The 27,120-nt window shown below is 38.7% G+C and overlaps 1 protein-coding gene across 1 annotated transcript; it reads left to right on the top strand.

Annotated features, from left to right (window-relative positions):
* The first annotated feature begins 2,654 nt into the window (after positions 1-2,654).
* On the top strand, positions 2,655-22,518 carry LOC104378639 (calcium-activated chloride channel regulator 1). Its single transcript, XM_009985702.2, has 15 exons — positions 2,655-2,681; positions 5,075-5,191; positions 6,729-6,869; positions 7,113-7,263; positions 7,936-8,053; positions 8,762-8,933; positions 10,608-10,835; positions 12,608-12,832; positions 14,279-14,456; positions 16,236-16,342; positions 17,680-17,904; positions 18,069-18,336; positions 19,513-19,677; positions 20,559-20,786; positions 22,091-22,518. The coding sequence occupies exons 1-15, from the start codon at positions 2,655-2,657 to the stop codon at positions 22,516-22,518; spliced, it is 2,778 nt and encodes a 925-aa protein (XP_009984004.2).
* The last annotated feature ends 4,602 nt before the right edge of the window (positions 22,519-27,120 follow it).

Raw genomic sequence — 27,120 nt, 5'->3', positions numbered from 1 at the left:
ACGCCCTCGGCAGCAGGCAGCTCACCGCGCGCCAAGGGCGAGGCAACGCTCGCGGCTGCGGCTCCCCGCGGCCGCGCTGCCCGGCGCTGCGGGCGAGGCGCAGGGGCACAGACCGCCCGGCGGCGGCCTTCCCCCGGGCGCTGACCCCTCCCCTCGCCCCACGCCCCTGTACCGTCCGCCTGCGCCTCCTGCCCCTGAGGGGCCCGGGGGGCAGCGTCCCCTCCGCGCCCCTGCCCCCCAGGGCAGTGCCCCCTCCGCGGCGCCCGCGCCCGCCGCCCCTCACCGCCGCCGCCGCTGCCCGCCGGGAGCCGTTGCCGGAGCAACCCGCCGCCGCGGCGGCCGCTCCTCTCGTGGCGGGCGGAGGCGGCGGCGCCCTGCCCACAGCCAGCCCGGGCCCGGGGCCGGCTCCCGCCCTGGCCCGCGGCGCAGCGGGTGCGGGCGCTCGCCGGGAGCACCCCGCTGTCTGCCGCTCGGGGCCGCGGCGGCCCGCGGAGGCGCGGTGAGACGGGGGCATCGGCGGCAGCGCTGCGGGCCGCTCCGGCCTCTGCCGAGCAGCGTGAGGCTGCGACCGCCGCGGGCCGGGAGCAGCAGCGTCGCCCCCTTCCCCGGCAGAACGAGGTCCCGCGGTTGGGATTGAAGTGCGCTTCAAGAAGCGGCTGCATCTGTTACCACCGCGTAACTTGTCACGCACAGCCGGGAGCTTGTTTTCAGAGCAAGATGGACAAGAAACTGGGAGAGCTCTGGGGGGCTTTGGGTCCTCTACTATTTTTTTCTGAGGTTGAACAAGAAATATTCATGTAACCTAACTGTATGTGAAGCGGTTTTGAGTACACATTGTCAAACATTGTAGAAAAGCCGTGCATTTTTTAAAAACACGTTCTGATGAAAAATAAACCAGTTACTCTTGCATCATATCACATGAGAAAGCACTAACCACACTTGAGGTGGCACTTCATAGAATATCTGAGACGCAATAGATGTGTGGGCAGATGACTTTCAGATAATGAAGTGTGCAAACCAGAATGACCATGTGATATAAATATGATCATATGAACAGATAAAAAAGTACATACATATAGATACGTACATAGATATATATGATCATACATAATTGTAATTTGCACATAAGTTTTGTTTAGAAACAATCAGTCAAAGAAATGTTACTTTATAAGACTAAGTAAATATCACAATTAGCAACTTACATTTAAAAAAAAAACAAACAACGTGGCATTGGGAGAAATAATCAAAATCAACATAAACCATGTCCTTCGACATCATTTGTAAACATGCCAGTGTGTTTGTACTGTCTTCTCTTGCCGGCAATGGAATTTCAGAAGTCAGAGCCATTATTCCCTTTATATATCCTTGGAGGATATTATCTAGCCATGTGTGCATGGTAATAAAAATAAAAATCAAAGGCTAAATTCCAGCCTTTTTAATTCTAGTAGAGGCGAACTCACTCCATCATCCATTCTGGAGTGAGTGCCTGTTTGTATCTGAAAGACAAGGGAGATTTTGTCTTTGCATGTGCAAAAGGCTTAATGTTTTGTTGTCTATAGGACCCATAGCCTTGACTTGTGAATTCGCCATCTCCGTCAGGCCTCTCCTTCAGCAACGCAGTTTTTGAGCTGTGGCTTTGGTATCTCAGAGTCAGCTCAGACAGAATTCTTAATGTTAGCTTTCCAGAATTTGCTATATGATTGACTTATTTTTAAAAGAAAGAGATAAATTGTTGCAATTATCTAAAAATCTGGTGATTGCTTATATAATAAAGAAACCACTATCCATCGGTGAGGGCTGATTAGCATGATAATTAGCATTGTGCTCTGTACCCCATAAGCAAAGAATGAATTACAACTTTCAGTCCTCAAAACCGCATTTTAATAACTGTGGCACAATCCACTGAGTGGAAAATAATTAAAGGAAATATGACACATGGTTCCACGACGGCATATTACAAACCTTAATAAAAGAAATGTGCTGGAGAGAGGCTTCTTTAAATACCACAGGAACTCTGCTGAGTGCTTGTCACGGCTCATGACTTTATCTGCTCCAAAGGTATAACTGAACCTTTCATTTCTGGGTCAGAAATTCAAGACTCCAATGCCTGCCTTCGTTCATTGCTTAACTTTCACAATAGCCTGCTAGCACAAAAGTCTCATAAAAGCAGCAGATTTGCTCTGACCCTGTTTATACACTCTTCCTTCCCCATCCTTTTGTGCCCTGCATGGTGCAATACTGACCAGGATTTCTTTCTCCCAGCAACCCTTAGACACTCACTGCCTCACACAGAAATATGTATTCGGCAGAGACAGAACGATGACAACATTTCTTCCCACACACTCTTGTAAAATAGGTGTGGTGGGTTTTACTGCTTTCCCGGCCTGTTCGTCAGCATCTCCCACTCCATGGCACAGTGTGCCAGCTTCTGGAGCAGGTAGACAGGAAAGTCCTTCACTCTGCAGTGCATGGAGGCAGCGGGCACCGGGACAAGCTGCCCCGTGGAGTTATGATGCTGTAGTGCTACTGTGCTCCCCATAGACAGTCACCCACTCAAGGATCCTCATTTCTTCGCACAGACGACTTAGCAGGAGCAGCAGATCATCTTCACTGCTCAAAGAGCAGCAGCAGGTGTTTCTACACCCACCTAAGGCATGGAGGAAATATATGGCAACTCCAAGGTACAGGGAAGTAGCAGAGAGGGCTTTCTCCTGAACAGCATTTTACATGGCACCAGACCTGGGTGTTCTTCATTTGGAGATTGTGGATTCAATGTTGGTCTTCTTAGGTTTTGGCCAAGGATGTTTGGGAACATCTTATCCCGGATGCAGGTTATAGCAGCTACAGTGATGCAGAACTTCCCTTATGACATATATTGACCTGGCTGGATCAGAGTTCCCAGTGCTAACTGTTCACCATAAATTCAACAGTACTGGTGCCACTCCTCATTTCCATGTGAGTCACTTCCAGCTCATCTCGGCTGTTTACAGAAGACTTTAGATCTTCAAAGGAGGCAAAAATAGCTTTAATTTATTTCTCTTTTACTAAGCAGTCCTTAAATCCACGCGCATTCATTCCTCAATTTAGACTTTCTCCCTGTGCAGTGCAACCCAGGGGTTGACCATGAGCCCTGTTTGTCCCCTTCCTTAGGACATGCATCCTCTGTGAAACTGCTTGCTCCAGTTCCTAAATTGCTACAGCCCCTTCCTTACACTGCGAAATGGCTAGATAGCAGGGTGAGGTCCCAGAACTAGGGCAGGTATGACAGGAGTCTGTTCAAGACTTGGGAAATGGGATAGAGACCTTAAGGGTGGAAGAAAGAGGAAGAGGACACGTTACAGAGTGGAGTTCCAAGCAAAGAGTAGAGACAACTGGGAGCACATTGTATTTTCTAGATTAAGGTAGCTTAGTTTGTATAAATATAGTTTAGTTACAGAAATTCCTTTCCAAGAGAAAGGAGCACACTCAAACACATAACTTCAATTTTAGACAGACTTTTGGAAGGCCTGAGTCTTTATCTGGTCAAATTCCCTTTCTTATCCATGACAGCCATTTAACAAGTAGCCCTGGAAATTCTGCGTTGCAGGGAGCAGAGGCAGAGACCCATCGTGCAGGGGTGGAGCAGACAGCCAGGTTGCAATTAGCGGGACACAAACAATACCCACAGGAAAATGGGAAGTTCCTTGGAAGTGCTTAATGTAGCCAGCTGGAACTGTGAGCGGAAGCCTGCATGGATGTAGCACATAATCACAAGCCATTCTCCGTGTAACAGTAGAGATCCCATCCCCAGCTGGTTGTTCATGGTGCTGCTTAGGAAAGATGCTGTTTTACCAAACCTCTGCTCAAGCTCCAGTAGCCTGTGGGTTCCCTAGTCCTGGGCACTCTCTGTACATTTCTCAAAGGATGGCAAATCAGTGATAGGCATGATGCTATTGAATATGTTATCAAGGAACTGGAATAAAATATGAAGTCACTTCTGGAAAAGTTATTTTGAGTATGAAGTGAGAAATGATGAAGAGGGATAGGACAGCCACACAGAGTAATCTGGCTTGCTTGACAAAGTGTTCCCACTCAAGAAAAACACGTTTAATTCAAAATGAGATGGTTATTCATCTAAAGGCAAACAATGCCATTTAAAATGGGAGATTTTACATATCAAATACTGTATACAGAACTTATCAGCATATTAGTGTCTCACTGATCTTATCTTGCTTTTTGTGTTGTTTCAGTTCCGTATTACATAATTATTGCATTGTTCAGAATTTTTCTTTCCAGGAAATTCCAGTTGTGTTTTTGCAAATATTTCTCTCTTCTAAAATGAATAACAGAGCATAGATCACTTGAAGCAGCATAACAAAATAGCGTTATTTTAGTTCACAATAAAATACCTATTATTTCCTCCTAAAATTAACACATAGTAAATGCAGCTAACATATCCGATATAACTGTACTTGCATAGAATATCAGCATCTTGTTGCAAACTGTTACACTTCTTTTTGATACAAAGGCAGTGTTAGGAGCAAAAAGCAGGTGCAAATCCCTCAGGGACGAGGCACAACACTCAGCAAGTGAAAGCTTTGGCTTTAGGGAAAGCGTAGTGTTACCATGGTGGGAGCCTCGGGACACCGACACTAAAATGGGAATCCGATGCAGCAGAGCCCTGCTCAGGAGTGAAGCTCAAGGGAATGCACCGCAAGGGTGGATAATAAAACTTGCGCTGATTAACATATCATACATATGCAATGTCCTGTTTGGCTTGTTAGCGAACTCGCTGATGTAATGCAGGTCCTGTTGTCTGAGTGCTGAGATCCACAGCTGGCTGTCATATTGGCAGCAGCACAACGAGGGGGAAGCAAACTACTCTGGGTTACTGTGACAACGAGATAAGACACACTTAGGACCCTACATTCTCGGATGCATGAGGCAAACTATCCCGGGTTACCATAACGAAGTCTTCTCGCACACTACAGCAGTCAGAAAACTGATAACCCATCACTTTTCTAACCAAGAATCTTGCAGACAGGGACAAGTAATGAGGGTGTTTAAGAGTTTGACATTTTTGCTGTCTTTTCAGCTCCTGCATGTGGCAAAAGGTTCTATGGTATGGCTAAATAAGAACGGCTATGAGGATTTGGTTGTTGCAATTCATCCACAGGTGCCAGAAGATGCCAACATCATCCTGAACATGATGGTAAGAACATTTGCATTTACAACTTGACTTTTCTGCTTGAAAAGTAGCATGAATCAGGTCCAGCTCATGTTCTGTCGATAGGCTTTTTTCTTGCTGTTTCTTGCTTGTTCCTTTAAAAAATGTAAAGGAATAAAAAAAAAGGGTTAGGTTTAGCGGCATTACTGGGCTTAAATTTTATTGCAGTCCACCTAGATGTGTCAGTGGATACATTCCCCTAGAATAGAATGCTGGCCAGGTCTCAAAGCAAAGATTGAGAGTCTATCTATCTCAAATAATTTTAGAGAAAACCTGCTGAACAGGACACTCCTGACAAATGCCCAGATTCTGCAGTATGTCTGATGCCTGCTAGACCCTGATGTAGGATTATCTCAGCTCCATGCCATCTCTAAAATCAAGTACAAAGGATACCATCCTTTGGTCAGCAATAAGTTTTAACATTTCGAGGTTTCTTGCATGTTGTGAGAAGAGGTTTATATGAAGTGAAAGTGGTAGTTTGCTTTTTACCATCAGTCACTGACTGTCCTGTTTTTCAACAATAAGTAGAGTTTAGATCACACAATTTTCGTTGAGGAACAAACCACTGAGTGTTTTTTAGGGTAGACATGTAGGAGTGATGTTACTGTTACAGTGAGATACCTACCACATATTAAATTCACATTACAGCTGACTTTATGAGAACGTGCTCTTAGAGCATTCCTTCAGTTCCCTTGAACCAGTTAAAACTGCTCTGGTCTATCTGCAGAGCAAGCAAGGGGTGGCATGGGGACAGCTGAAGTGGCACATCCCTTTACTGCTCAACTTCTCATGGGTTAGCAGTCACTGTCACTCTCAGTCCTGGCGAACTGAAACTTTTCAAGAAATCTCCTTTAGCTAAATTTTATGTTCATGTAACATGGACATCTGATTCCAAAGCCTCTGTCATAGCTTCTTTCTTAGCTTATGAAAAGCCTATGGGACAGGTTTTAGTTCCCTCTTTCCTGTTTGTTTTTTTTTCCCCACTAAACACTTTGTTGCTAGTGGAAAGAAAAATAAACAAAGGGAATGCTTTTCTGATGCCTCTACTCCAAGACAGGTGGTAAAAGAGAAAGAGGAAAGGAACGTAATGGTAGCATATAGTAGCCATAATACAAATAAGAAGACGTGCAAAACAGCAAATTTGACAGAAAAATGATGAGATTAGTCAGGTAAATAAAAAACAGGTGCAATGTTGAATCTTGCCCACATTTGCTGTCAGGTCAGTATTAATTTAGGGGTAAAATCCTTGTATTTAGTAGTTTTCGTCTCGTATGAAGACTAGAGCATGAATTTTATCACAATCTCTGATTAAAAACAGGATTATAGAAGTGGTGAGAGATTCCAAGAATTACATCTTAGACATTGGCTTCTTTATCCTTTTCTTAGTAAAGATTGTAATACTTTCTTAGTTTTGTGTTAGTATTTAGTTCTACTTTATTGTACTGCTGTTTCTTGATAAGGCTAAATTATTAATTATTCATTAAATTTTAATATTAATGTTTTATTTTATTTCATTCCCTAGAACATGATTAAAAATGCTTCTCATTACTTGTTTGAAACAATAAAACATCGATTTTTCTTCAAATCTGTAAAAATTATAATTCCTAAAACGTGGAAGAAAACCACCAACTATTCAAGATTAAAAACAGAATCATATGATAAGGTATGATTTAGAGAACTCTTTAAGATTAGAACAACAACAAAAAGTTAGACTGAAAAGGTTACATTATGAATCACATCAAAATCTAGAACTAATCCCAGAAGTTCTTACTCAAAAGTGTTGAGTGTTCATAGGATAAAAAAATTGCAGAACTGAATTTATTCAACAACAATCTTGTTGATTCTTGTTGAAGTCTAACTCTTCTCTACACCCATGTTATGTATAACTTTGGTCTTATTTTTTCAGGCAGATATCATCATAGCAGACCCTTACATGAAACATGCAGATGTTCCTTATACCTTGCAATACGGAGGATGTAAGGAGAAAGGACGATACATTCATTTCACACCTAACTTCCTGTTGAATGACAATTTGACTAATGTTTATGGAGAAAAAGGTAATTCTACTAATTTAATTTAATTACCTGTTTTATCGTTTGTATGAAATGGCCAAGATTTTTCTAAGTGATTAATGAATTTGATTACTTTAATTTGCTTGCCAAAATGAAAAAGAAACTTTGAGAGACGTATTCTTTAGAAGTAGTAAATACCTGTGAAATGTCTGGAGTTAAATATTGAAAGACTGGATCTGGACGTTGTTCATCCCTTTGAAAACTGTCAGTGGTTATTCCTCTACACTTAACTACTGCCATTAGCAATAGCCTTCCTTTTATGGCCAGTTACCAAATAAACTATCCAGTGTTTGTGTATCTGATTTTGTACTACACTGTGTCAAAATATGTAAGGCTTGCTGCTCTGTGGGACAGAAACCTCACAAAACTTAAATTTCCTTAGGAGATTTTTACCATCTTGGAAGAAAGCCTCTAGAATAATTCCTGCATTTCTGTGAGTCAAATACGAATAAAAATTCTAGTCCTGGTTGCTAAACTGATGCCTTCCTAGTTTTACCTCAAGGAAAGATTATTATTCCAATTGCTTAAATATTTCACAATCTTCCTATATTACTTCAGATAAGAATGATTTTAAATTGTTAAAATGTGTAAGTCACACACTGAGTAGCTTTTAAGCAGTTGTATTTAGAATGTGTGTGTGCTACTCTTTTTCAACAGGTCGAGTTTTTGTCCATGAATGGGCTCACTTTCGGTGGGGGGTGTTCGATGAATATAGTAGTGACGTGCCTTTTTATGTGTCTAGAAATTCTGAAGAAGCAAGTGTCAAAGCAACAAGGTATTATTTTTTTCATATTTCTGCTTTTATGTTACACAGTTTTAAACATTTCAATAATGTTTTCAATATTCTCGTCATCTGTGCTGAGTTTGTACTTTGCAGAGTGTCCACGACCTGTTCATATGATTTACAGATGCTTAGTCAGCAACATCTATGGCCTGCTCTGCAGCCCAGAAGACCACAGCTGTATTTGGTGCTCTTTTGTTCTTACAAAAGAAGGAGATCAGGCTGGATAATTTGTGGCTCTGTGTGCAACGGCAGACTTAAGTCACTGTTTTGTAATTATGTAACATAATTTTATTAGAGAGCAGTTATCAACAACACTGAAATTGCCTACTGAAACCACTGTGATTTTAAACAGTTTTGAGAAAGAGGGACAATAACTGACTACAGAGAATTAGTTCAAGCTTGCCTTTTTTCCTAGCTCAGGCATACTAATACAGTCTTTTGTATTGCAACTACTAGCAGGATATCTTTCCTGCATAGCCTATAATTATCACAAGGAAGATCACAAAAAACCCATAAGTGTTTCATGGTCTTAATTATTTCTAGATTAGTTTGAGGACCTGCCAGGCACAGAGACAGCCTGCGCAGTGCCTAGTGCAGTGCTGTGTCAACAGCAATTCAGCTTTGGGCAGCCAAAATTCAAATAAATAACCAGTTATATATGAGTTCTTAACCAGCCCTGCCTATCTTCTCTTCCCTTAGCTGTCCAGCTGGTGTGACTGGTATACCTGTTTTCCAAGATTGCAGTGGAGACAAGTGTGAACTAAGAAGCTGTAGATATGATGGTCAGCTATATGAAAAAGGATGTATATTTATTCCAGATATACAACAAAATATCTCATGTTCTGTTATGCATTTACAATACATACCTTCTGTAAGTATTACTATACCTTTCTGGACCGAGAGTTTAGGAACATTTGAGGTCTAAACTCAGTTATTTCTGCTGGGGAGAATCAGTTCTATTAAAATCTGTTCAAAAGGGAAGACAAAGGAGCTACTGGAAATGATTTGACAGCTGTTTCTTGTCAATCAGGGTGAGATGTACTGCAATCTCAGCATCCTTCTTGCTCTGTGTTTGGACAATCAGGTCAACAGGCATAAAAGCGAAGCATTCTGGCCAAATGCCATATCCGTAAGATAACTGCAGTTTTTGATCACTCCTTATGTAAACTGACACCTGAGCTGCGTTACTTAGTTAGCTCTATTACACTGCATTGTAGAGCAATCTGGTCTGTCTATCTATCCTTAACACGGAAGCAGCAGCCCACCTCTCCTGAAAGCAACCAAGACAACCGGGCAGGCCTCTTTATGCCAGCTCTGTACTGTTCTAGTGCCTGGGAGAGGGTGCTGGGACAGAAGACAGGACGGACAGTTACCTTGAAGGCTAGATTTCTGTGATACAGGATCACAATTCCTCCAGCTACTGACTTTTTCTTTAGGCAAGCTCATTCCAAGAACTTTATGGGTGTACTGGGCCAGGCTAGGCTACAGTTTATTTTCTTCTTAAGGAATCAGATGGTGCTATGTTTTAGATTTTTGACCAAAACAGTACCAATAACACACTAATGTTCTAGCTTTAGCTGAACAGCATCAAGGCTGCCTGTTTCTCACTCTGCCCTGCCTAGTGAATAGACTGGGGGGCATGCAGTAGGCTGGAAGGGGACACAACCAGGCAGGTGACTTGAACTAACCTAAGAGATATTCTATACCATATAATATCATCCTCAGGAATAAAAGGGAAAAGAGAGGGTTTTAGGAGGGTTAGCCATCTTATGCTCTGGAGCTGGGCATCAGTCTATCCACAGGAGGTGGTGAGTGATTGCCTTTGCATCACTTGTTTTGTTTTGTTTCTTCTCTCTTCTTTCACTTATCCTTCACCTATTAAACAATCTTTTTTGTTTTGTTTTGTTTTATCTTGACCCTGAGGTTTTTTTCTTTTATTCCTCCTTTCCTTTTCCCCCATCTGACTGGGGAGAGCGAGGAAGCGCGGTGTTTATCTGCCCACCGGGGTTAACCCACAACAGTGGGTCATGGCCTTCCCTCAGCAGTACGCCATGGACATCTTAGACATCTAAAAGATTATTTCCCACTTCTCTCAAAGTCTTGACTCTGTATGTTTTGTATGTTTCCTTATTCTGCTCAAGAAATCTTACAGGAACTGATCCAAGACCATCAGCTTAACACAAGAAACTGGTTAAATATTCAGGCTGCTAACTTGTGCTGTCTGTGTTAGCAGGCGTAAATCTAGTAGGATCTCCATGAATCAGTCACTCCAAGGATCTCAGTACTCACAGACTGAAAGCTTTGTTTCTGCATGTCACAACATGCTTCTCCTTACGTAAAATCTGAGATAAGTTCTTTGGGAGTGCTTTCTTTGCTTGCTTCTTCTGAGATCCTGGCTGGCCAGGCACCATGGCACAGAGGACATTCACTGGAGAATGCCACCTCCATTTGTCCTGCACCTGACACAAACTTCGTATTTTCTGAGATATTTTCTTATGCTCATATTGCTGTGTTCAGAATTATCAGCTTCAATCTGACTTTTTAGGTGATTGAATTTTGTGATACAAGCACTCACAATAGTGAGGCTCCAAATATGCAGAATAGGATATGCAACCACAAAAGCACGTGGGAAGTAATTACCGAATCTGATGACTTTTGCAACTCAGCTGTTGTAAATGCTTCTGTACCACCCTCTGAGACTACCTTCACACTAATGCAGACCCAAGACAGAGCAGTTGCTTTAGTTCTGGATGTTTCTGGGAGCATGTCAATGGTAAGAATACATACTTTATAAGCAATTTTTAGCAAAAATTGTAAGAAACAGAAAGAGTTACAAAATAAAAGAAAATCAGTTAATTCTGTAATTAACTTGGTTATTTTGGGAAAAAAAAAAAAAAAAGGACTACTCTTGTTCTCCTTGGTAATTTTATTTAGGAATTCCTACAAGGTATCACTTAAAAATACTGAGAGTATTAGGCTAGATTTGATCTTTTTTTGTCTAAAATCTCAACTTTATATATTTCCTTTCCTTTGTTCCAGATCTAGAAAGACAATGCTGTTGTATTTCTTCCAAGCAGAAAATATATCATAGATGGAATTTCACACTGTATTTTGTTATGAATTATTTTAAAATTTAAAATAAATATGTAGGTCATAAAATGTCAATAAATTAGATGTTCTTTCCTCATTACAATATTGCTCTTTGGAATCAAAAATGTGAACTGGCATAACGTTATGTCATTTTAACAAGGCTGAGGTTATTTTTCCTTTTTTTTCATAAAATTTTGCATAGGTTTATTCTTTCACAACTTCTTGTAGCATGAGATCCTAAGCTTGTTTATGAATGCAAGGTTTAGTAAATGTACCTGAATATGTGCTTATTTGCATAAATACCCTAATGTTTTTATAAAGCTGTAAGCAATGTGATCATCTTTAGAGAGATGACAAAATTATCTAGGTAGCTAAGGCAGCTATCTCATGATTTAATAGACTTCAAACCTTTATGTATACTCTCACAGCTTTTAAAAATCAGCCTATACATTCTATTGATGACATACTACACTTTCTTATCCTTAACTTACCTCTTCCACAATTCAATAGTGAGCCAATGACCATCACTTTCTTACTGAAAATACTGCAAGTTCAGAGTTTATATCTCACAGGAATTCAAGCCTAAAAATAAGACTATTAATCTAAAGAAGGTAATTTAAAAAGCTCAAACATGTTGAGAAATACTCTTAAATATCTGACAGTCATACCTTAAACCAAAATATACATGAAGAAGCATAAAGCAGTATATGCTCCAATTCTTTAGTTATGGCATACATGTAATAATTGTGGGATTCTCCCATTCTGCTCCATCAACAGGTCTACTTCCAGACATGTTGTCTAGTCAAAAGCGGTTCTTGAGACTGATTTTCAGCAAAAACCTGCAATTGTAATAAATTATATTAACTTTATATTACAGATGTCTACCAATCATAGTACATTTTATTCAATCAGTTAGTAAATAATAAAATAATGCTAAAAACCAAAATTAAAATAATTATGAAATAAATACTGCAGGAATAGCTAGCTCCAGAGATAAGTGTTTTCAAATATAGCTTTTTTTCAGTAATCTCTTTGAAAACTTGCATTTAAAATAGCCATACTTTAATAATATTTATATTTTTAAAATACTTAGTCTCTAGAGTAACCTACTGCTCAGGCATCGTAGGTAGTGTCCTTTTGCATTGCCATCATACTATCAAAAAAAAAAAAGGGACAACAATCTTGATTAGGAATGAAGTCACAACATCAAAAGATGGACTTTGCCTGGTGACATCTTCACTGGAAAATGCAGTTCACTATAGTTTAACAATATCAGAATATGGTTTACATCTCCTCTCTTCTAGAACTGAGCACGCATATGAGTTACCTTATGGCAGATAGCTTTTAATTTTTAGTTACAACCTGATCAACATCAAAAATTCCTATATTTTGTTCATAGTCATACCTTTTTAGAAGAGACTGCATTTTAAGGATGTTGTTTTTCTTCATATACAGCACAATCGTATCAGGCATCTCCGTAGTGCTGCAGAGGAATTTCTGCTCCATACTATTGAAATCGGTTCCTGGGTTGGAATTGTCACATTTGCCTCTGATGCATCTGAAAAAGCTCCTTTGCAACAAATAACCAGCAACACAGCACGCCAAAAACTTGTTCAATGTTTGCCTACAATTCCCAGTGGACAAACCAATATTTGTGCAGGCATACGTAAAGGACTTAAGGTAAAGTACAATGTGGAAATATCTCCTAGAATGTATGGAATATGAGGAAGAAGCGAGAAATACACTTGATAGCCCACTGAACTCTACCATTCCTATGCAATGGTAGAGTTAAGAAAAATAATACGATTCTTGAATTTATCAGGAGAAAATTTGGTGTAGAAACTATTTGTCATTACCATTTTATGGCATTAGAAGGAGTATTACCAGAAAACAGGCCAGATGTGATGTCCATGCTTCAAAAGAGATACTGAAAAATAAGATAAAATTAAAAAATTAACTACAGAAAGTTCTAAATTTTGGAAAATCAAATTTCTAGCTTATTCTATTTAGTTTGCTTAAGAGAAAGTTAAGAGGTTACTTTAATACAGTTCTTTAATTACTTCTAGTGGAAAGAAATATGCAGTACTCCAGTCCAAACTCTCATATGACTGGACAACTCACAGCCTGATCACCTTGCTGGGTGTAAATACAGAGAAAAGGCTGCAGATCAACACAACAATGAACATCATATAAACACCAAGTTTTCTAGCAAAATGTGTACTGAGGAAACACCAGAGATCTGACTCATGAATCACAATGAACATACAGAATAAATAAATATTAGAATGGGAAACTGTACAATGGTAGTATTGTTAATTCCCATGGTTCACTAGTCATGAGTCAAGCCCCCAAAATTGTAAAACCACATACAAATCATGAGATTGGGAAACAGCGATGGACAGATATTATTATTACTGTCTGTTTTACTTTCTTGGGCTGGCACCTAATTCAGATGCAAAACTGAAAATCAGGAGCAACGTGTAGGAAAAGGGAAGAAAGAGAAAGAGAGAAATTGTACAGAGAGGGATGAGACTGCTGAGGTAGCTGACAGTCCAGGGTAGAGAGGAGGCTCAGGACAGGAGGACATGAGGAGGAAGGCTGGCAACAGACAGGGATTGAACAGCCAGGAGAGAGGCCTCCCCCATGGGTGCTCCCTACCCTTTTCTGCCCCACCTTCAGCTACCTCAGAGTCCACCCTTAGACAAAAGTCTGTCCTTCTCTACTCTTTAAATTTTGATTAGAGAATATGTCCAAACAGTGGACATAAAAGTTTTTTATATCATGTTCTTAAACATCCAGTTCCTGAACCTGCAAAGTTCAGGCAGAATGCTTCTGAAATCTACAATTTGGGACAGGTTTCTTCCCTAGGAAAATACATATTAAACGTTCATTATTTACGATTGAACACTTACTAAATCTAAGAAATTAGATGTTGCAATGTCAATTGCAATGATTAATATTGTAATAGTTTTAGTGTTAAATAAAAATTGAAACACTATTAAAGAATAAACTTGTCTTATATTTGACATTAACAGTTTTAAATGCATACATTTACTGTGTTCTAGGATAAACTAGTATTTAAAAATTATTCTGCTGCTTATATCATTAGTTCTTTTCTTGATGCAGTTAATTGCCGATAAAATGAATACTACATATGGTTCAGAAATTGTGTTACTGACAGATGGAGAGGACTCAGGTATAGCAGCTTGCCTTGATTTGGTGAAACAAAGTGGGGCAAAAATTCACACCGTTGCACTGGGGCCACTGGCAGCCAAAGAACTAGAAGAATTTTCAGAACAAACAGGTAAATATTCTAAATGTACCCTTTCTCTGGTGTGCATATTCAAGTATGAAAATGTAAAAGCACGGCAAATCATTGGTCTGGAAAAAGAAATTTAAGACATTTAAAACAAATTTAAAATAAATTTGGTTTTCAAGATGCTTGTTTAATACAAACAAGCAGAACTCTTTAGATTCGTAGATTTTCTTTAAGAGCTGTCTTGATTTAAAAATGCAATAGTGTGACAATACTCTATTACTAAGGAGATTTAATTATGATACTATTATATAACATAAAAAGAAATTCCTAGAATTTTAATTCTGGCATTACATGCAATGACGAGAACTTTCTATATGCTTTAACTTATAAGCATTTTTTATTACATAAAGAATAATACTTCTCTCTGACTGTTGTGGCTAAAGGCCCTGGCTAGGAAATTGTAAACACAGTGACTACCCTTGTCATTAGCAAGCATAGCTCTCAGCTGAGCTGCAGCTACACAATCAGTTTGAAAACAGCCATTTAAGAATTATCCATAGTGGTGTTGCTTCATGCTAACAGCACGTGCAAATGCCATGGAAGAATGAAAACTCCTTGTGTAGCTCTAGAAAGCAAGGTGACTCCAAATAGATATGGCGAATAAATATTCCGAGAGGTGCACATGCTGTGCATTTTCATACTACAATCCACTTGTCTTAGCAATTTAAATAACTTGCAATGCCCTTATACACTCTTCAACATCATTAGATTAACAGGACTATTGAATTCTCTTCTGGCCTGTATTTTAAGACAGAATTTTTTGTTTAAGCTCCACTTGTGAAGTGTTTATTAAGAATGATTTGTCGGCCAGAAAGAACCCAGATGGTCCTTCGGCATGTAGTCTTCAACCAGCAGGCCTTCCTGCTTAGAAACAAAAATCAATTTTCCAAAGACACTGAATAGATCTCTGAGCTAATACCTCCTCCAGCTCATATGACTCCACGTGTTCTCTCATGAGACAGAGCCATACTCGTGGTGTAACCTGGAGCGTCAGTCTGTGCATGAGGGACGAGGGTGAGAGGCGTTCGGTGGTAGGGAGGAGCTGTGGGCAGCCTCTGCGTGCCCCGAGTAGGCTCCCCAGGGCTCAGCGCTGCACAACAGTCTCTCCTCTACTCCAGGATTCCAGTGACCTGTGCATTAGGAGCAGAGTGATGGCTCAGTTTATGTCTGGCATGTATGATCCTAGTTAGAGAGAGAACTGCAACAAATGCATTCTCTCTGCAGAGACTTCAGTAGAGCAGTATGAAGCCATATTCACAATGAATTCATTAACAGACGTGCACTGAGTATGAGAACCTCCAATGGACTAGAAGTGCTTGAACTCAGTATGCATGAAAAGAGATCTAAACTTCACACCTGGAAATAAAGATGATCTGGATTTTAAGAGTCAAAAACCATAGAATGCCACCGTTATAATGCCACCATGTCTTTTCTACAGAAGCATTTTCAGAGCAGAATTTCACTGAAGGGATAATATGTGACTCCAAAAGTACTAGGAAAAGACTAAAAATACTGTACTTGATGATATGCTGCAGGGAGTGATTTTTTTTGCAAACTGTGCCAATGAGATAAAATGAGTTGATCACACAAGTCAGAATTTATTATGACACATGCATTAACACATTAATAAAAAGATACATTTCTTTTTTGATTTTGCAACAAATTGACTGCCTCAATAGAACATTCAGTACCAGAAGTCACATAAAATTTAGCAATTTTAGAGTAAAAAATAGTATTTCGAATTCTTTTGCTATTGTCTTTCAGGAGGTTTAAAGCTTTATGCTGTAGATGGACCCATCCCCAGTAAATTAACTGAGACACTCAGTGCAATTACATCAGGACATGGAGATATTTCTGAACAATCTATTCAGGTCTGGATTTGAACACTTCTTTTTCCTTCTATGCTTTTAGTTGATCAGTAATGGAATGAATTTAGACCTTAATAATCATAATTGTCAGTGGCTCCATTTGGAAATAGGAGCAAGTATACTTTTCAGTGATCTCCTACTTTTAACTGCAATGAAATAAAGATATAATTTACATAATTTATGTAATTCTTGATTTCACAAAATCAAGAAAATTATTTCTCACAATTGTCAAAGTCCAAGATACTTCGAGAGTAAAAAGCAAGCAGAAATTCCCCAGGATGTGTACTTCACTCTCCTATGAAACATCTTTTAAAGCATTTTAACAGTCTAATTTAAGTAATTAAGACATAATGAAAATACAGCTTCTCTCCTAAGTCGTATGGATCATTTTAATGTATAAACTTTTAGACTTTTCATTTAGGCCAACTGTTAATTAATTCCTCACTTTGTTAATATTTAAACACAGATCTAGTGCTACATTTTATCCAAAGTATACCACTCGCAAAGATAGCTAGATTATAAGCAGCAGTCAATGTAGATTTGAAAAGCAGATCTGGGATTTCTTGAGTTGTTATGTTGCTTTTAATTCACTCTTCTGTCCCACCTATACGGGGAAAAAAATAAGTTTATGACAAGCTATTTCCTAATTGCAGACTTTACTGTTTATAACACAGGAGGGAGGAAATTACACAAAATTATTTTCATTTCAAGAAAGGAAATAGTGTTTATTCCTCTCTTCTGTACATTCTCCTCTGTTCTGTTGTTATTCCTGTCTCTCTCATTACCTGTAAGCCTTACAGTCATATGTGGAGACGCTATATTTCTCTGTCTTCCAAGATTTTGAGACAGATAAACTACAGTGGAAACACAGTTTACCAAGACAAAATGCTTTAGATAGGCAGATAAATAGCTTTGATACAGAAATAAAGGATTTACACTTACTGTAACTTATACTGTTTATCATAATTTTGCACTTAAAATCAATGTTACTATGCAAGCAGCCATTTGATAAAGTGAATCTGGGATTTTATTAGTTTTCTTCATTCAATAATTGTGCCAAATGGCTCTTAATTTTCCTGTAAGTAGAGACAGCAGAACTAGAAAGCCTGCCATCTTCTCTATATAACTCTGAGTTATAAATAAGTAAGCAGAAACCTTTTCCCATGCTAGTTTCCAAAAGGCATAAATGCTTTTCAGTTCTCTCCTCCAAGACTAATCCATTTTAAGTCAGCAATGAATGGATATAACATATTGCAATGAATAAGGGGTCACTCTGGAAACATGTTAAGTTCCTTCTTTACTAAATAGCAATAAGACAAATTTTATTTCTCTAACAACAGCTTGAAAGCAAAGAGCTAGTTGTTCAGCATTCTGGATGGATGAATACTACTGTGCCTGTCGACAAAACTGTGGGAAATGACACTTTCTTCAGCATTGCATGGAGCCTATCTCAGCCATTTTTTTTCCTGAAGGATCCCAAAGGAAAAGAATATGGAAGCTCAGACTTCACAATTCATGATTCAAACCCAAACACAGCTAGACTCAGTATAAGTGGCACTGCAGAGGTAAAGACTGAACATTTTCTTTTATTTTCTGAATTAACATTTCCTATAAATTAGCATACAGCTTTTCTTTAATTGTTTTTTTCATATGTATAAGGGAAACAATGGCCCTATTAGAACATGAAGCTTTTTCACTAGTATTTTATATTTTTGTATTTTATTTGCAGGTGGGTGATTGGCAGTTTTGTATTAAAAACATTCATACAGAAACTCAAGCTATATCAGTAATGGCTACCTCTCGACCAGCATATTCTGATGTTCCTCCTGTGAGCATTGTAGCTCACATGAACAGGGCAAACAGAGCATTTAATCCAGTTGTTATTTATGCAGAGGTTAGCCAAGGGTTTTTGCCTGTTCTTGGTGCAACTGTGATAGCCACCATAGAGAAGGATGGTGCTGCAGCAGTAACCCTTGAACTTCTTGATAATGGTGCAGGTAAGGTTCCATACACATAGTAAAGACCTTCCATTTATGCATTTTGGAATCCAAGTCTGCATGTTCCCCTTGGATTTATCACTAAGGATTGAGTTCATGGCTATGCCCTAAATCAAGAAAAAAATAAAAAAGGAGACAGGGAACCCTACTGCTTTAGGAGAGAAGTAAGCTACAAAGATTTTTCTTGGTGAGGAAAACAAAGACATGGGCCTTTACCTGAAAAATGTTCCACCTTCTTTCCTGCACTGTTATTGAGGGTGAAAGCAGAAGAACTGTGCATGGTAGATGGTACATTGCTCATATCTGCTTTCTGGAAGTGTACTTCATGTAATCGTCTGCCCTCATGAGGCGAGGTGAAAAGAAAACAAGCTGTTTTGTTAGTCTGTCTCATATTCTACCAAGCTAGACTACAGTCTTAACATTAGCTCACCAAATGTTAAGCTTTATCTCTTTTGTATGTTAAATAAGTGCATTATTCTTCTTTTCAAGAATACTCTTTCTTAGAGCAATAGCAAGACATTCCTGGCATTCAGCATCCCTTAATCTCCTTTCATCTCTCCTCTTCCTTTTCTCTTACCACTACTGTAGACCTGTAGCCAGCAGTGCCTGCTCCTTCTCTACTTGCTTTCACATTGCCGTACTTAAAAATACAATAGGATACCAATGTGTTATTCTGTGTTTTTTAAACATCTATTTTCTGAACAGTGAGGTTGTTTTTACATTGCTGCCAGGCTTTAAAATAGTTAGCTTGGATGCCACCAGCAGATCATCTACTGCAGTCAGTCAGGTACAACTGCACAAGTTCACTTAAAGAGGAGGAATCTTGTCTTGATGAATTCTGGCCCAAAGGTTAAATTATGACATTTTTCTAATTTAAAGGTGTTTTATGTACCAGATGGCCAGTAAGTATTAAGTTGGTGGTTCCATATAGTTATGAGAGATTTACCTAGTTAAAGGTGTTAATGCAAAATGGTTGTTTTTAACAAATTACATATGAAATGCAGGTTGTCATAGTTGGACTACTCCCATTTTTAAAGATGTCCACATTAAAAACACTGACAGGCTTTCTGCATAGTAATGTTCAGGTTTTATGACTATGTATGAATAGCAAAAGTAACTTTGTTTACCAGCAGGTATCTTGTTCGAGACATTAATTCTCAACAATTCTATACTAAGGTGCTGACACAATGAAGAATGATGGAATCTACTCAAGGTACTTTACTTCTTTACAAGGCACTGGAAGATACCGTCTAAAAGTGCAGGCCCAGGGAAGAAATACAACCACCAGACTTAGCCTCCAGCAAAATCGAGCCTTGTATATACCAGGCTACAGAGAAAATGGTAAAGAGCATTTATGAAACAGATAATTCTTTACATGATTGTATGTAAGGTGGTGTAAAGCTTTAGCAAATTAGATCATTTAGATTCACAAAAAATGCATTTAATCTTAAAATATGTTCCAACTATCATTTTCTCTACAAAAAGGCCCAAACAAAACAAATCAGCTCCCACTACTGTTTGCTATGTATGTGAATAGCATATAATGTTGTCTTTAATCTAAAAATTATTTTCCCTTACAGCCATGAGACGGATAAATATTGCTCAGAACCTGTATTTCAGCATCTCACAACAGGAATTTCAAATCTATAATTCTTCTTGAGACTTTAAAATTGGAATTTGGGGTAAATAAATTCAGCATGCAGCATTAGTATACAAACTAATGCTGCCAGAAAACTTAGTTTTTGAGATTTCTTGACTTTTTAGTACTTTTTCGTCTTAATGCTGGAAAAAAAAAATAGTTGTTGCAATTTAATGATCTCGTACATCGTGGAATTTACAAAAATCAGCATTAAAATTGTTTAAAAAACTCACAAAATATGGCTTACATAACTGAAACTCTCTTAAGCCTTGCAATGTGTGTGAAGAGATGGATAGAACTACCTTATTGTAGCCATGGCTCACCAACATCTGCAACATGCTTTACTGGTTGCACCATTTCCAATTTTTACACATTTCAGACGTTGTCTGCTTTTTGGGTTTCCTAAATTTTATGCTGAGAATCCTGAGAATCCTTATTTTCTGTCTTTACTATCCTTCCACAAAATTTGAGTCAGCTAAAGAAAACTTACAGGATAAGAAGAGGTAATAAAAGATAATCAAAATTAAAAGAAAATGCAATTCAGAGTTCTGTCATGATGAAAGTTGAAAAATGTTTTAAACAGGTAAAATTTATATGAATGCACCAGGACCTAAATTTGCTGATAAAGAAATCCAAGTCAAGCTGGGATGTTTCAGCAGAATTTCAACAAGTTCTCTTATAGTGAATACAGAAGAAGATTCTGCTCCTGCTTATCCACCCTGCAAAGTCACAGACCTTCATGCTCATATACAAAACAAAACAATAGTCTTGTCTTGGACAGCTCCAGGAGGTGACTTTGACAATGGAAAAGGTGAGTCAGACACTACATTTTTGTGAAATGAGGATGATATTTTTAACTGAAAGGACATACTCTGAGGACCACCAATCAGGGATGAGGGCTACATCTTTCCCACCTGAAAATGCAACCAAACAGAAAAACAACAAACCAAGTAAATTAAGGAATATTATAAACAAATCAAATAAATAAAATTATAAAACAACCACTAGAGACTTTAGCAACAAGTCTTAGTCCATATCTGTGCATAATTTAAAAAAAAAACACATAATCAGCCAACATGGGCAATACAAAGCTTTAGCCTATTTACAAAGATGTAAATGGACTACAGAGATGCAGTAACATTATATCTAAAATGCTCATTATAAGGTTGTTGTACAGGAAAAATGAAACTTCATTCCAGATGAAATATACAAGCATTTCCTTGCATAAACCAGAGACTGTATGTTAAAATATACAATCTACAGTTATGTAGCTTACAGTTTCAGTTTAAAATCTTACGTTTATCTAAAATTTTTAATAACCAGCTACACAAGGAAAAAAAAAATAAAAAAACCCCTCAACATCTTTTATTGATATTTAGCAACTCTATAACTACAAACTTCTATAGCTAAAGTGGTCAGTTATTGCGTTGTAGTTTAAGACAGCAGGTCCTGCTCTGGTTTGGAGCTGGGCATATCATGCACCTCCCTCTGCTATCTAAAGAGGAAAAAATATTCATAATACGAAGAGAGGAGGAAGAGGGGAAAGTCTTGAAAAGCTACAGACTCGAAATAGAAACAGCAGAACTTCCCCAAATTAATCAAACACGTTTATAGTAATGTAACTACCAGTTCTTTGATTACAAATGGCAGAATCAAAATTTTATCTTTCACAGTTTTTGCTATCAAAACTTCATGCCAAGAGAATACAGATCAGATGCAAGGCCTGTCTCTGCTATCTACACATATACTTTCATTGCCATTTCACCTTATGTTTGTACTTGCACAGCACAGATTCTCAATCTGCTACATTTTGCACAGGTCTGCACAAAGCTAAGAGCGTTGGTGAAACAATATTTTTAAGGCAGGTTCAATTTCAATTTTTAATTGAAAAGGAAGAGCTTCCAGACTCGGCAATAATAGGCCTTTGAGGCTGTAAAGTAAGGTTTAAAAACAAACTTGCCAACCCTCAATGCTGAGCAATGATCAGTAGTAAAACAGAAATCATCAGCACATTTTTTTACAAAATGGCTCTATGAATTCCATGCTGTCACCACAAGCAGGGATATTAAAACATCTATATTAATTTGCTGTTAACGTGTGCTCTTTTTTCCCTAGCCGATCACTACATCATCAAAAGCAGTGAAAATCTTCTGGACCTAAGAAATCACTTTGATCGTGCTACTTCTGTGAATTCCTCTAATCTCATACCTAAGGAGGCTGGTAGAAAAGAATCATTTAAAATTAAACCAGAAAATTTCATCATGAAAAATGACACTATCATCTACTTTGCTATACGTGCTGTTGATGATACCAACTTGACTTCAGAGGTGTCTAATATAGCACAAACCACATGGGTCATTCCTCCAAAAGCATCTATGCCTTTAGATTATGATGGCAACAATGATGGTGTTGACAGTACAGTAACAGTGGCAATAGTAGCTGTGTGTGTAGTAGTTGTCTGTAGTATTGTAGGTTCAATTCTGTGTGTTTTACAAAAACGAAAAGGAAGACTGAATATTGAAACAATGCAAAAGCATGTGTAAAGTAAAATAAAAAACAAGGAATTTACTGTATTTTTTACTATACAAGTTTCAAAGTAGGGAAAGAAGTATTTGTACATTCAAAAAATAAGTGCACTGATTTTAAACAGATGTATTTGTCTTTCTAGATAGGCTTATAGATGTAGATTTCCAAAAGCGTGTCATGTATTCAAGTATATGTACACTGATTAAATGTTAAACATGAAAGCACATACTCAGAAATACAGTGAAGTATGACGTGTACCGTCATTTGTTTCTACATGATAAAAATACTTAACTCTTCTGTTGCAAGATTTTTCCAATGTAGTGTGGGTTTTTTTATTAAACAAAGGCAGCCAAGGAATATGATACTTCCCTTATTTTTATTTGTCACATAACAATCAAGTAAGGCAAGGTGGGAAAGAGATCAGAAAAATCTTCAAGTAGGGCAATGATTTCCTGTGTATCTTTCACATGTTTTGAAGTTAGGCTTAGTGAGCCAAGAACAAAAATATGCACCTCCAGGCTGTTTATTTGTCAAAAAGAATTTAAAAATAGGTACCTCCAGCCTGATTATTTTTCAAAAAATATTTAAGTATGTATATCTAGAAGCCTGTAGAAAAGTTGAGTATATAAATACCTTCAGAATGAGAGTTGCAGAGTACATGCAAATGAACACATGGAAAATGTTCCTAGGTGGAGACTAAACAAAACTATAAATTTGGAGATAGAACAAACCTTTATCTAACAAGGGGTGATGTAAAAGCTGCTAATGGAGAGGGAGTGTGAGGGACACAGGGAGCAAGGTGATCTGAATGACTCTTAGGTTGCTGACTAGCAAATTCATGACTGGCTCAAACCAGAATGCTTCAGACTGCTTACGTGGCCAAGTACTTTCTACCTCTGCTTTCTAAAAACTGGGAAAAATGTACAATAATAATGAAAAAATGTTATATTCGACAGTCAAATTATCATTCACAGTCTAGCATTACCCAGTAAGTATATCATGTCTAGCAAACACAAGTACTTTCATTTACAAGCTCGACATTATTAATGTAATTTCTGATAGTGGGAATTACACTTCAGAAACAATATATGATTTTTATAATTAATATAACACAATGTAATACAATACAATACAAATACACACCCTCACCACGTTTGCTGATGACGCTAAACAGGGCGGTGAGGTGGATATGTCAGAAGTGAGAGCCATCTCACAGAGACACCTGGACAGGCTGGAAGAGTGGGCTAGCAAGAACAGTATGAAGTTTAACGAAGAGAAGTGCAAAGTCCTGCACCTGGGACAACATAACCTAAGAGCCCAGTACAGGCAGGGCTCTGTGGCAGGGGAGCAGCCTTGCTGAAAGGGACCTGGAGGTCCTGCTAGACAACAACCTGAACATGAGTCAGCAGTGTGCTGCTGCAGCAACAAAGGCAAATCAGATCCTGGGCTGCATCTGCAGGAGTGTTACCAGCAGAGGTAGAGACATGATCATGCCACCCTACTGAACGTTTGTCAAGCTGCACCTAGAATATTGTGTCTAGTTCTCGTCCCCACAATTCAAAAAAAGACGTGAACAGACTGGAGAGGGTCCAAAAGGAGGGTCACAAAGATAATCAAAGGGCTGAAGAATCTGCCCTGTGAGGAAACACAGAAGGAGTTTATAGCAGCTTTCCAGTACCTAAAGGGGGCCTACAGGAAAGCTGGAGAGGGACTTTTTACAAGGGCGTGTAGTGATAGGACAAGGGGCAATGGATTTAAACTGAAAGAGGGCAGATTTAGGTTAGATATAAGAAAGAAATTCTTTACATTGAGGGTGGTGAGGTACTGGAACAGGGTGTCCAGAGAAGTTGTAGATGCCCCATCCCTGGAGGTGTTCAAGGCCAGGTTGGATGAGGCTTTGGGCAACCTGGTGTAGTGGAGGATTTCCCTGCCCATGGCAGGGGGGGTGGAAGTAGATGATCTTTGAGGTCCCTTCCAACCCTAACCATTCTATGATTCTATGATTCTATGATTCTATGAGTTAGGTCTCTTCTCCCTGGAGAAGGGTCAGAGGGGACTTCATCATAGTATTCCAACACTTAAAGGGCGGCTACAAAGAGGATGGAGGCTCTCTCTTCACAAGGAGCCACATTGAGAAAACAAGAGGCAACGGGTACAAGTTGCACTAGGAGAGGTTTCATCTTGATACATGAAAGAATTTTTTCACAGTGAGAATGATCACTAGAACAACCTTCCCAGAGACATGGTAGAGTTCCCATCACTGGAGGTTTTAAAGATGGAAGTGGACAGGGTACTAGGTAATCTCACCTAGGCTCACTTTTCCACAAAATGTTGGAGCAGATGATCTTTCAAGGTCCCTTCCAGCCTAGGCTGTTCTGTGATTCTATGGTTTTCCTGCATACACCAACAAATCTATGCAAATGTTGAACAACCATCTGAAGTTTTCTTCTTTGTCTTTGTATCTGCAGCATCTAATTTTGCCCTTTGTTCCACCTTACCTTTTACATTTCAACACCACCAACTTTTTAATATTTGAATGAAATTTATCTACATTTTCTTTCCTATTTCTGTATTTTCCCCGAGTTCTGTTTTTTTCTTTATCTAGGTTTCCTATTTTTTGTGGGTTTCTGTACTTATACATAATGCCATCTCTTAACGAACCTTACTATTGGATGTCTTTTCATATCTAAAATTCCATTTCCCCAAGTAATAATAAATGTCATAATTTCAGTTCATATCAAGGCCAGAATAGCTGTCACATTTTAGAGGAGAGAGACTCCTATGGAGAGGAGAGTCAGAAATCAAAGAGTTATTTGCTGATATCAGTTCCCTCTAATCGATTTTAGATATTTCCTTTTACTTGCTTCTGAAATGTCATCTTATTTCCTAAATAATTTCTGCTACATACAAACTGTTTGGTAGGAACTACATCATACAATCAGAATGAATGGGTTGCAGCACTGTTCCAGGAACTGTTTCCTAGAGTTACATAAAAATATGAAAGACCTTACACAGCCAGTCTCCACGATCCAAGACAACTCACACATCACTCTGAAGACACCCAATCCTGCCTGCCTAGCCAGCAGAGCTGCAGTAGCCTATTGTGCGGCGGCACTGACATCTAGTGGGCTCCAACAACACTTCCAGTTTTTCAATACGTTCCAAAAATCGGTTTAGATTAAAGCATCTCTCTCTGAGATATTCTGACCTTAATATAAATGCATATTTTAAAGTACAATCAAATATGAATAGTTAAACGTTGAATTTAGCACTTAAGGCTGGCTCTTACTATAGGATATGAAGAAGATTTATTTGAATTAGGAGCTTCAGTTTACTCAGCATTGTCTATAGTAAACGCCCTGAAGAATTCAGTTCAAGTTAATGCAGGATACAGCACTCCCCCAAACATCTCTGCAAAAGAGAGACAAAATTTGCTCTTTCATGATTTCTGACAAGCAAGTGCAAAATGACAGGGTAAGACTGTTTTACTGATTTCGATGATTATGTTTACACTAACAGCATGTATGCTCAAAAACTACGTAAGCTGGGGTCTCAGTCGCTGACACAACTGCTACACACCAGCTCAGATTAGCTAGAAAAGATGTGATAAAGTCAGAACCCTATAAGCTTTGTTCCTCAATATGGTCTTTCCAATGCTCTTAAAATAATTTCAGCTTCCAGCTCCCTACGCTGACCTCATGGTGTTCCACGGAGAAGTTTAGGGTTTAGGGTAAGTTTAATTATTCATATGCCACATGTGGAGAAACTGTAGTACCATGTGATAAAGTGACTTTCTCACAGTCATCAGCAGGGAAGTGGTAGAGCTGCAAATATACCTCCAGTCATTAAACTATATCATTGCACAGTAAAAGGAAGAAACCTCAAAACTTGGTTTTTTAGTTCCATAGGGGCTGGTAGTGGCCTATAGAATTTTCCATATAATCTTCCTCCAAGTATAAGAGAGCTTCTTCTAAGACAGACAGCTGGGATGTGGGACTAAATTACGATCCTGCTTGGGTATCAAGCTAACCCACTATGGCTCCAGGAAGTATGATATTGAAAGGACAAAGACCACAAAAATGACACATGATTTACCTAGTTTGGTTCCCTGAAATTTCAGGACTTTTGCCTACATTTGAATGTTTTTCCAATTGCTGCATGCAGTCCTAGTACAACTCCAGTTTAAGTGTTTAGAGGAAGCGCAGCAACAGCTGCTGTAAGAGTCAGTGGAAGAGTGCACTCATGTGAAAAGGAGCATTAATTCCGCACTCAGATAGCTGCAGTTTCTGAGCGGAAGCGGGATGTTGAGAACAGCTGCTTTCTGGTTCTGTCAAATCCAGTCCCCAGATTTTCATGAAAGCCTGATTGTACACAGGCCAGGCAGCTGGCACTACTGATTTTTATAATCTTTGTCTGGTTATTATCAAGCTAAGCTCACAGTTGTTAATGTTGGCACAGAAGCTATAGACTCACACACAACAAATGCCCTTACCTAACGCAAAACAAGCTTTGACTATTAAATAGAGGTAAAGTTTAATAATTTTTATTTAAAATGACACATTATGCTCCTTTTATTTTTATATGTCTTTTCACTATATTAATAAATGTTAAATCAAATT

Source organism: Tauraco erythrolophus, chromosome 10 (assembly GCF_009769465.1).
Source record: "Tauraco erythrolophus isolate bTauEry1 chromosome 10, bTauEry1.pri, whole genome shotgun sequence".
Taxonomy (NCBI): domain Eukaryota; kingdom Metazoa; phylum Chordata; class Aves; order Musophagiformes; family Musophagidae; genus Tauraco; species Tauraco erythrolophus.
Note: the sequence above shows the minus strand (reverse complement) of the source record. Positions and strands in the feature narration are given on the sequence as shown.